The sequence below is a fragment of the Anneissia japonica genome, unplaced genomic scaffold (genome assembly GCF_011630105.1).
Source record: "Anneissia japonica isolate Jap-2015-1 unplaced genomic scaffold, ASM1163010v1 scaffold640_len1575945_cov177, whole genome shotgun sequence".
Taxonomy (NCBI): Eukaryota; Metazoa; Echinodermata; class Crinoidea; order Comatulida; family Comatulidae; genus Anneissia; species Anneissia japonica.
Genome location: NW_022684376.1, coordinates 572,246 through 584,504, shown reverse-complemented (window position 1 = coordinate 584,504; position 12,259 = coordinate 572,246). Strand labels below are relative to the sequence as shown.

The 12,259-nt window shown below is 34.4% G+C and overlaps 1 protein-coding gene across 1 annotated transcript in view; it reads left to right on the top strand.

Moving 5' to 3' along the window:
* Window positions 1-8,148: 8,148 nt before the first annotated feature.
* Window positions 8,149-12,259, top strand: part of LOC117104888 — a gene marked incomplete in the record, with an annotated part of 5,577 nt that continues 1,466 nt past the window's right edge. Inside the window, 5 exon segments of the mRNA XM_033245786.1 lie at window positions 8,149-8,249; window positions 8,612-8,750; window positions 9,313-9,473; window positions 10,620-10,787; window positions 11,225-11,355. Of these exon segments, the coding sequence (XP_033101677.1) occupies window positions 8,625-8,750; window positions 9,313-9,473; window positions 10,620-10,787; window positions 11,225-11,355 (586 nt within the window).

Below are 12,259 nucleotides of genomic sequence, written 5' to 3'. Positions count from 1 at the left end.
TATGAATTGCTTTTATACAATTTTATGCTACTTACCAATATTACTTTTGACTCAAGATTGGTGCCAGCCCATAAGAAATAATGGGTTTTCTAGTCAAAGATTGTTGGGCGTGAAGGAAATAAATGCTTCAATCGGATTTGAATTCCCAACAAAGCCTCAAGGCATCCGCATAGACAGAAGGTCCCGGGTTCGAATCCTGGCTGGGGCACCTATTTCTTTCATGCAGTACTCGCAGATTCCTCTTTACATTTAAAAATTTATTTATATCTTAGAGCATTAACGCAAAAGAATTTATAGTTTATTTCTATCATATCATATATATGAACAGTGGTTGCCAAGATTAGAACTCTAGGGTCAACACCAGTGCAATAGATATAGTGCTTATAAAAAACACCTTGTGATGTGGGCAGTGGTGGCACCAGCAAGGGGGCAGGGAAGGCATTTGCCCTCCCTTTGGACAGGCATGAACCCCCTGGCACCTGGCAAGGTCGTCAGATCAAAAATTAAAAAAAATATAATTGGCCTATCCAAATATTACATTACAGTATTTTGATTGCCAATCCTACAGTATACTAGTCTAGTATTGTGGTAGTAGCACTGTAGTAATTTGGACCATAAAGTCATAACAATTCTCCCTATGAACCCTGTACCAGGGATTTTTTTACTCTGGGACTCGGAGCGAAGCTCTAGTCGGCCTCTTGGTTTCGAACCCCAGTCGGACATGTCGGATCGGCTGTCGGCAAATTTCTGAAGCCTTTTCAAGGCTACATTTTTTGTAGCCTCTATAATGATGATTTCGTATACATAAAGATAAGATTGCATTTTTGGCCAATTAGCACACCCGCAATCACGAAAAATGGAAAAGTCAGAAAAAAATAAAAGTTCTTCCTCAGTTTTATTACGCCCACCGCTGCCTTGAAATCTCCAACAAAAAGATATGTATTTCTTCCTAATTATAAGTTTAAAGCATTTAACCATTTCATTCACCAATAAAATGTTATTTTTAATTTAAAGTTAAAATTAATTTCTCAAATGATGGCTAAATAAAATATTAATAATAATAATAATAATAATAAAAATAAAATAATAATAATAATAATAATAATAATAATAATAATAATAATAATAATAATAATAATAATAATAACAATAATGATACCAAAACGGCAACAGACCAAAACGGCAATGACAACAACCAAAACGGCAATAGGCATAGACCAAAACGGCAAAGGAGCAAAAATCAATGCCAAGAATAAAGCGCCATGGGGCGCGGGCAGCATTTTATAATTTTCTGAATTGAGTTTTGTTTTTTGTTAATGTTTTTTTTTTTACACATCCATGACTAGGCCTATAGTATTTTAAAGTGTTATTTACAGTATTATTATTATTATTTTTTCTTTCCCGTTTTTTTACTTTCATGGCATAATATTGTTTAGCTCATTTTATCTGTATTTTAAGGTTTTAATCATTTAAATGTTCACTGCTTTTATATTTTATATTACATTGTGTTTCCCAATCTTTTTACTAATGAATTGTATTGTATGTTATTTTTATTATTATTATTATTACTATTATTATTATTATTAATGTTGTTGTTCTATATAGTGTTATTTATTATTATTTTTTCTTTCGCGCATTTTTACTTTTATGACATAAATTGAATTTTTATGTTAAATATTATTATTATTATTATTACCATTATTATCATTATTTATTATTATTATTGTTGTTCTTTATAGTGTTTTTTTTTTTTCTTTCCCGCTTTTTAACTTTTGACATAAATTCTGGAAGTGTTGCCATTTTGGTTTATTGCCGTTTTGATTTAGGTCTATTGCCCTTTTGATCATGCCGTTTTGACTTATTGCCGTTCTGGTTGAAAAGTGTTGCCGTTTTGGTTTTTTGGCGTTTTGGTCATTGCCGTTTTGACTTATTGCCGTTTTGGTTTTTTGCCGTTCTGTCCAAAAACCTGCCATAATAACAATAATAATAATAATAATAATAATAATAAATCGCTCATAATACATAAAAACAAAAATGAATATAGAAAATTACGTCAGAAAATCAGATTTGGTGAGCACTATACAATTTTAACTTCACTTTAACTCTCACTTTGGATAGCAGAGCTACTGTAGATGGTCTGAAGATAAAGTAATGATGGTTTTATGTTATCTTTGTAGTATAAATCATGAGGAAGGCACATTTTATTTATTTGTCACACTCTTTTAAACATAAGATTTAAGGAGTTGGCAAAACTTTATAATATTCAAAATTTTAATGACATTTGCATTTTTACTTATTATCAATTATCTCGCATAATTCTGCATTACGCCGCCGCCGAATTAAATGCAATCCATAGACCACAGGTATGCAGGCCGAGTATCTTCTCAGTATTTATATTTGCTCAACACACTGGAGAAGACTTTCAGCCCTAGGGGCCTAGCTAGATATGTGGTGTCCATGGATTGCACTTGATCCAGCGTACTTAGCAAAATAAAATAAAATTTTTTTTTAAGCTCATTTAAATAGATCTCTCGGAAGTGGCTTTTACCACTTGACAGGACTGTCAATGCATCTTCCAGGATATTTTAAAAAATACCTTAAACTTGTGCGGAAAATCACTAGGAAAATAGGTGCACGAAATCGTAATTGCTGCATAATTGCATTGGTTATATATTAAGATTTGGCAAACTTTCAGCAAAATCTGCACAAAAATCAGCCCTTATTTTCCAAAATGTGTTGACGGATTATTAGGCCAAATTTTTGCGCGGAGGATATATTCCCTGTGTAGGCCTTACTACACAGTCCGGTTCCAGATAAATTGAATAGAATAAAATAAATTGTAAACATTTTAAATGTATACTGTAAATTAAATTTTTCATGTTTAGGAATGTCTAAATTCAGTTAAATTAGCAATTTTGTATTATAATTATAAATCTTTAGCTTTATAAAATATAAAAATCAGATTGAAATTTTGCCGGGAATGGGGCTTTAAACTAAATTACGATGCTTAATCTTAAAAAAAATCAAGTAGCCAGGTCAATCCTCATGCTCCTTTAGAGTTGGAGGCATGCCACAACCTCAACCTCCCTTCCACCAGTTGGGGAGAACTAAACTATTTAGCTAGGGGTTCGCCAACCTAGATGCGCTATTTTTAAGGGGTTGTTTAGGTTTAGGGGGTTACCTGGCCCCATCCCTTATGTTATCGTCGGGAAATTGGTCTTCCCGTCGGAGACATTGGACCCCCTATATCAGGCAAATCCTGCCACCACCACTGATTCACTCAGAGCCACCTGGATTCTGGAATCATTGCGAGATGACGGGAGGGGACTAGGCCTAGGCCCTTATAATTAAAGTTGGCCTTCATTCATACAATATCATCAATCGACTAGCTAGGCCTGCCTACCTACCTGTCCGCACGAATACGGCTAGTCTAACTAGGCTAGGCCTAATAGGGCCTCCCCCGGCTCTACTAGCCGCGCCTCTAGAGTCCTAGCCTAGGTAGCCTAAGGCCAGACCCTAGCCTAGGCCGCCTAGGCCTAGGGCCAGTCCCTAGCCTAGCCCTAGCCCTAGTAGTAGTAGTATCATCTAGGCCCTAGGCTAGTGTATGATACTATTATTATTATTACATGGTATAAGCTCCTACCTCAACCAAATTCAAACCGCACGTATATTTCGGACACATATCTTGATGTTTCGCAGTACAAAAAGTGGGATTTTACAACAAAAAAAATCAACTTCTACGCCTAGCCTCCGTCGATTGTTTACCTTGAGAAGTGACGTCACGAGGCTTGATGTATGATACGCTATTGCCGTCTCTACAATAATCTGCTCACTAGTAAGTTACTGTATTACAAAGATTTTTTTTATAAAATGGTTTTTTCATAAATCGACAAAAACTCCAATAAAAAACGAAATTAAACCTATAAATGTCTGTGAGTTTAACCAGGGAGTTGTTATAGTCACTATAACAACTCCATGGTTTAATGGTTTAACTAAACCTGACTAAACTAATGAATGTGGCCTTCCATAAAACGTAAATTACGCCCTCAATCGGTGCAATAAAGTAAACCATGAGGAAAATGTGGAACAATCATACAAATTTTTTGGAAACAAGAAACTTTAGTGACATTAACACCCTTATGAAAAACTGTTTACAGCAATTAAAGTTTTTTTTTTGTTTGTTTATCCTGCCAACGACAAGGGTACAGCCTTTTATTTTTGTCTTTTGTATGTATTTCAACGTTTTTTTGTTTTGCTTTTTTTTTGTTTTTTGTTTTTCTTTTTTGCGAAATACTGCACCTAAATTAAATAAAATGAAACTTATTCGAAAATGAAAGCAACGCCTGATTTAGAGCCATATCTATTAGATAATATAAACTTTTATGGTTGAAGTCTTAAATTTAAATTGCGCTCAAATACATAACTACTTGAAAATATACTAACAAGTGTCATAAAGAAAATAAAAATCGACCGTGCCAAGTTCGCGGATATGAAAAGTATATTAAACATTTTTATTTTTGTCTGTAAAAAATTAGGAGAAAAATAGAATTTGCAAAGTCGTTTAATTTCAGTGCATTGTATGAATGTCTGGATCAATTTTATTTCAAGTGATCTATGTATAAGTTTACAAATACACTTTGGCAAAGTGAGTTTTTCAATTACAGATGTCTTAAATACATATAAAAATATAAAATATACTACACAAGTGAATAATTAATTATAAACATTATTAAATTGGAATTGTTTTAAATGTTAAAAAGATATTGCATACGAAGGACGGAGAGAACACGATATCTATTATATAAAAACATTGAAAATACTGGATGTACAAAGAATTTGAAGTTATTGACACAATTATAATATGGCAAATGTATTAATGAATTATAGCATATGCATACAAATACAAATAAATATACAAATATTTACACAAATACAAACATAAAACAGAACCCGAAGTTTAACGTTAACACACATGGCTTTAGGCCTTACGCACATTTAAAAGTACTATAATAAAAGGCTTGGAAAGGAGGAAGAAGAGGAGTAAGGAAGGACAACATCTGGGAGTGGACGGTGTTGTTACTTGTCACGTGCCTCAACTACCCCAACAGGGATTATGATGGGACTGGACGAAATAATGAACGAAAGTGGAACCCAATAAATCGTATCGTATCGTATCGTACTATATTATAACTTATATTCATTTGTAGCGCGCGCCCTCTTCCTCTCGCATCTTATTTTCTACTCTCGTTTATAGGACTTAATTCTTTTCTTCTAAATGTATTAATAATCATGATTGCTATGTTTATTCTGTCATAAAAGAGCTAGAAATATTAAGTTGCAAAGGAAATCAAAGTAAATAATTATACAAATTAGGTTTGCTACAGTACGTAGCACTGTAATTTAACTATTCCCTGTAGCACCGTAGACACAATATAAACAAACAGTTAATAATTATCTTTAATCTTTTATCTTATATTATTGACTAAACTAGTAGGTACTTATGTAATACTACAGGATATTGCGTATTTACTGTTTCATTGTCCTGAAAGTCAACTGTAATGCTAACACCCATCATTAAACCAAAATGAACCTAAACTACGTGACAGTGAAAAAAAATCACCTCTGAAACTTAAATCCATTATCTGTATTTATGTCAGTACGTTATCATAAAATGCACCTTGTACATTGTACTCCAGATATAACAATTATTCTAAATAGGTGATGTTGAAAGAGTGTGTACTTTACAATAGCCTAGACGTAGACATACAGTCGGTTATGTGTATGCCTATCGTGAGGAGAATTAAGTTGAAAAAGGGGTGTGATCGTTGTTTCAAACGTTTTTAAAGTAATGAAATTTGCAATACTTAAAGTAATGAAATTTGCAATACTTGAGAATAAAAACAACTACTGAGAATAAAAACAACGCCACATTAAGCACAGAATTTTGGACCCGTGGCGTCTGATATTAAAATTGAAAAAAAAATATCAAGTGTTACAAATTAATTGCTTGTCCAACAAGTCTTTAAAAACATTGTACCGTCACGACCTCCACCTGTCATCAGCCAGACGGCGCGTGCTCTACGTTGTCGTCAACCCCAGTTTTCGATCGATTCTGCTGCACCCTCAAAACAATAAGGACTATATGAACACCTACAAAAGAGATACAAAATTCGGAGTAGGCCTACTTACCAAGAGCTCCAGTGCGGCGAGCCTTAGGTATTGTTTTGACCGTGACAACGTGTGGTGATTGCTACCTACAAAAAAGTTAAGGTTATAGTTCCAGAAGAAATATGGCAAAGTTAGTGGACCTCTCTGCGTTCGAAAACTTTACAGTAAGTAGTAGTAAAGTGATTTTTAAAAAAATTCCAAGATTATGAGAATCATGAAAGATTATAGCATGGACCTTAATAGGTCCATGATTATAGTGTTGTTTAAATTTGCGTTCTGAGGTGAAAAAGCCCCCAAAAACTATAATAAATTTGGGTTTTTCAAGGGTTTATTTAACTAATATGTAAAATATATATATATTTTTTTTTTCCTCCAAGACGAATTGTGATGTTTTCCCTGACGGAGGGTGAAGCACTCTCCAACGGGCCCTGTCCCTGGCACCCCCCGCGGCCCGGCTGTCGCCCCCTACTAGGCACAGCCACGGTTAAAAAGAGTCGTAAACGTGGATAATTTTTCCCTCAGGTGCACGGCCTGGTGGGGTCTAAGCAAAATATCGTGGCGGGTGGGAGTCAGAAGAAAATCGCCATTGAATAAAAGTCCACTCCCACATGACAACACGGGAGGAATATCCTCCTGTAACACCTCTGGAGTATATGTTTGTAATGTTGGAATCTTTATTCATTCCTGATGATGATCTAATAAAAGATCGAAATATTGAATCAAAATGACTAGTCTTACTTTATTTGGAATATGTTTTATACTAAGTTATCTTAAACTTATCAGTGGACCTACTGGGTTTTTTTTTTAAAGCCTTATACCCTATAAACCCGTCCCTGTAATTTTAATCATCATTGTGATGGCTTACCGGTGGGTGGTAATATATAAATCAGTTTATATTGAAACGCTAAAATAATACTTCATAAAATAGAAAAAAAATTCAAACGGTTTAAAACCTGAATAAGAAAAAAACATTCACGTCACTAAACGGACATGTATGTAACTAATACATCTGTTAATGGCTTTTAGGCCTACATGACCAATGTGAAGAATCGTATGCCTATATTATTATTATAAGGATTTTTGCAATAAAATGTCTGTAAATCAGGGAGAGATATTTTTTCTTTCTGTATATTGTTTTAGTTAATATTTAATCTTTTGAATGAGTTGCTCGAAATATTAATTTTCTTAGGATTTTTCCAACTTTTTGACAGATATTATATAAAGTCAACTCAGCGCGCGCGCGCATGCAAATAATAATCCGTTGGTGGCGCTGTCCAGAATTAGAAAAAATAATGTGGCAAATTTTGTTTGTGTGAACTACTGTAATTGTTTTCCCCTTTTGAGTGCTGGCCCACCGGTCTTGGAAACTAGCATGCACAATTATACAGGTCTAGTTAGTAAACACAAATTGTAGTAGAAAAGAGTGTAGTACTGTACCTGTAAGTTTAAATAAAATCATATTAAATAATATTTACCTTAGGCTAAATTTAGGCCAGGCCTAGCGTAGGCCTTAGAGTTTTGGCCTAGTCTAGAGTAGGCTTTATTCTTCCCCCTCCCCCTAGGCCCAGGCTACCTACCTACCTAGCCTAGGCAGGCCCTGTCTGTATGCTAGGGGTTTTAGGCCTGGTTCTGTGACCGCCAATTCGAGACTCCTCTAAATTTCAAAGAACTATATATCAATCTTCAATATATTAACACTAAGTTAACCGAACCCGAGCCGAGGCCATTCCAAATTTCCAGGTCCCCAACAAAAGGCAAAGGTAGTCTAGGCCTAGAATTGGAAGACGATAAGACGAACTTGTTTAAAAATCTGTGATTTAATAACCAGGAAGTTGCTATCTCTGGAATAACAAACTTTTATTGCAAAATATTTAAAATTATTGTTAAAATTGATGAAATACAAAACAAACAGAAAAAGAAAGTCTTTGTCTATAAATTCTGCCCACTTATACAACTCTAAATTCATTATTTTAGGACTGGTACCATAAAGTTTGCTTCAATGGACTTCGCCAGGAGTTTTCAATATCCAGGTTGGAAGATTTTCAAGAAAGGTGGAAAGTCTCTTCCCAACCAGACTGCAGGTTAGAATATTGATTAATATTGATTGGTATTGATTGAAGTGGAGCCATAATTTGCAAGTAAGATGCTTGCCTTCCAATCCCAGGGTCATTAATATATAATGTATCCAAGGACAATATGTATTCAAGTAGCCTGATTTAAAAATTTGGTTCATGGAGCGGTTGTATGACTCGCTTGTACTCGGTGGGTGGGACCCATTAAAATTTTTAAAAGTTTAATAAAACATTTTATATATTAATTATACAATATCTTTCTTATTCAATCGCAAATTATCCCCACATTATATCTGCATAGTTCATTTTTTAATATTCCAAAATTTCTTCCCTAGATTCTGTTAATATGTATCACAGATTATTTTCTCCAGATCTACATACAATATGTTTGAAAGGATTTACGATGTCAAAAGGAGGTCAGGTCAGATCATTGTGCCAGATACTTTTCAAACTAAACTGCTCAAGTGGCTGGGAAACAGTGAGGACTTGTTACGCGAAGCCAAACTTCAAGTAAGTTTACAACCAAGCAGTGGAAAAGAGTTAATGGGAATCTCTGAGTGTTTCAATATTAATACAGTCGACTTTGAGACTTCTTCTAATTCCAAGACCACATGCTCAAAGAACCAAATAACAATTGTCAATATTTCAACGCAAAGCTAACCCTCTAAGTAGAGACAGAATCACCCCAAATTTTCAGGGCTGAAAGTATAACAATCAATTAATAAACCAATTGACAAGCATTTATTAAGCACCAATATCAGTGCCAGATGTAATGATGGGTGGTGTATTGTAGTCCAAAACACTCTCGTAATACAACATCATCAGCACTGTTGTGCAGAAAGTATTTTTTCCCCTGGTTACAAGTGTAATCATGATTAAAGATGGTTACTCGTGACCAATGTAATAACAAATGAAATATTGTTTAATGTCAAGGAATTTTGCTGTGTATTAATCTCCTAATCATTTATTAACAATGACAAGGTATATATTGATGGGATACCAGTCAACTCACCCCTTACAAAGTGGACTTGGCTAGTTCCCATATTGATTTGATTGTTTTTTATTTTCATAGTTTGTTACAATCATTTACAACAAGTATACAAATGAGGAGACGATATTCAACCCATTAAGGTCCAAAAGACCAGGTGTAAATAATGAGGAAGATGTCCAAACGTACCTTGATGAACTCATGCAGAAGTCAACAAAAGATTGTGATTTCTGTGCGTATCAGTTGTAAGTAATAAAGTTCAATTGAAGAAAGTGGTTATTCTTCCAACGTTCTGTAGTGCATTAAGATAGAGGTTGTGCTCAGACATTTAAAAAAATATCTAGGAAGTGCGCCAAAACTATGAAAATTATTAATCGATTAGTCTACTATGCCATTTCCAGCCATCTAGAGGTGCCATAATCTCTTCTTTCCTCAGCCCCCACCATGATTGGAGCTGTGGTGGTCTGGACCCTTTGTCTGTGGCCCCCACTAATTTAAATTCCTTGATCTCGCCACTGCATACTGTGTTTGGCATGCCATTGTGATTTTAATATTTTGACCTTCATTTTACTTGCTAATAATTAATATATTTTATTTACCATGGTTCGCAGTATAATATGTTATTGTCGTCTGACTAGCAAGTCAGTTTTTAATATGTATTAAATTTGAAATGAGTTTTTAATAAAGCTTATTTGCAGTACATTATTAAAAACTGAAATGCAAGTCAATTTTGATATGTGTACTGCAATAAATTGTGAAAATATTGTTGCAGTATATATTAAAAATTTAATTGCAGTCAATTTACAGTTGTGATTAGGCCAAAAAAATGTAATAATAACTATAATTCTTTATTTTGTCCTTGTTCTAATTGAAAAGCGAACATTGGGCTAGGCCCCGGGAATCCGCGGCAGCCGCAGTGCAGTGCCTGCCAACTCAACTACAAACATTGTCCTTAATCCGCCTAACTCCTAATTGAGGATTATTTGAGGAGCCAAGCGATCAGATTCCAATTAAAACCAGACGCTGGCCGGATTTGAACCGGGTGTTTAGCAAGAACAATACCTCTCAGCCAACCGCTCAGCTCATAATGCTATCCTAACTATTAACTTCATTCATGTGGTTGATTTTACTAACTAAATATATGGCATCATCAGTCCTAATTTTTGATTGAATTTGATTTGTGCATATGGACTGCGAAGAGTCGTTTGGATTGTAATTATAGCTCTGCTAAGAACCAAATAACATCAATTGATATTCTAGCATATGCCACATGGTGTATCAAAAGCATATAATAATTATTATTGTCAATTTATCTATTTGTCTATTTATATATTCACTCAATTATTCATTCATCTTGATTAATTAAAATATGTATGGTTATTTTTTGGTAGTAAAACTGCAGAAGACACGTTTGGTCGGATTGAATCTACGCATTCTGGCACGGCAGCCAACGCATTCAAGTACAACGGATACCATTCTCTAATAATTTCTAAAAAACACAATATTTTTGAAGTAAACGAGGAGGAATTTCTCGACATGATGCACACAACAATGAGATGGTTTGTCATGGTTATTATACAATTGTTAATATATATGTTAATATATATATATTTTTTTGATATATTTTATCTTGTTTTCCTTTTTAAGGGAAATTTATACAGTAATTTGCATATTATTATTACACTATTTGCAGTCGTTGATTCAAGAAGGGGTGTCCAGCCAGCCTGGGGCCCCCTGAATTTGTCGAATTATTTTTAAAAATAGACAAAGAAAGGAAATTATGTTTAAATTTTTTGCCATGTCCAGCCATCTAGGTGCCATAATCATAAATTGTCTTACCTCAGCCCCAAATAATGGGTCTGAAGTTATCTAGACAATGTGAAAGTCCTCTCTTGGGTGCCCTCTCTTTAGAATTCCTGGATCCACCACTGATTTGGTTTGTTTATTTTTATCTGAATAATCTTATTAAAAAAATCCAATTTTTTATATTTAACAGGTATATGAAAGTGTATGAAACCGATAAAGCCTATAAATACCCTCAGTTAATGTGGGATTGTCTACCGAAAGCCAGCGCCAGTCAGATCCATACGCACGCCCAAGCTTCCCTCAGCCCGGACGGGTACTATGGTGAGCTATTAAGCACAATATACGCAGTGGAAAATGGTTTGATATTCAATCCTTCGCTGTGCATTTTACTTGTGTCCTTGAGCAAGGCATCTTTATCTACATTGTTTCAGCCTACCCAGCTGTATCAATGGGTACCAGCACATTGCTAGGAGATAACGTGCAGTGGACCAGCGTCCCACCCAGAGGGAGTGTTACACTCTCATCCGCTTCACGCTACTTGAAACTGGGAATAAATAGGCCTAGACAAATCATTTTAATTGCTTTTATGATCGCAAAGAATTTATTTAGGGGATATGATGATGATGTGTAAATTTCTGCCCTATTTATTATTATTCAACACAAAATCTCGGGGTCAAGTTAGTAAGGCATGCGCATATTATTGAAGTTTAATGTTTTTATAGTTTTAATGAAAAAAACTAAATCTTGCAAATATGAATAAACCAGTAATGACTAACAATACATTCATAATCTTTTTTTTTTTTTGTTTTTGTTTAGGGTTAATGAAACATATTCGTTTATCAGCCATAAGGTATGCTAAAGAGAACGGTGGGAATAACTATTTTACAGAACTTCTACAGGTGGGCAATTATTTATTTATTCATTTACTTTATGACATTAAAATATGCTGCTTATGTTATGTAATTCATCTCATATAATAATCCTATTTGCTCATTACCCTGCGTTTTGGGTGCAATTATACTATTAACTTGTATGAGACATAAAACAGACCAAAGAATATTAGTATTGAAAGGTCCATTGATTAATCTCAGGTAAGAAAGTATAAAGTAATACGTACTCCAAGTATTGAAATACCCGCCATTGTGTTCAGGCCTGATGATGTCATAATTAATGTTGAAATATCCCAACATAAATTGTTTTAACTTTTCTCTGTCCTTATTTCAGG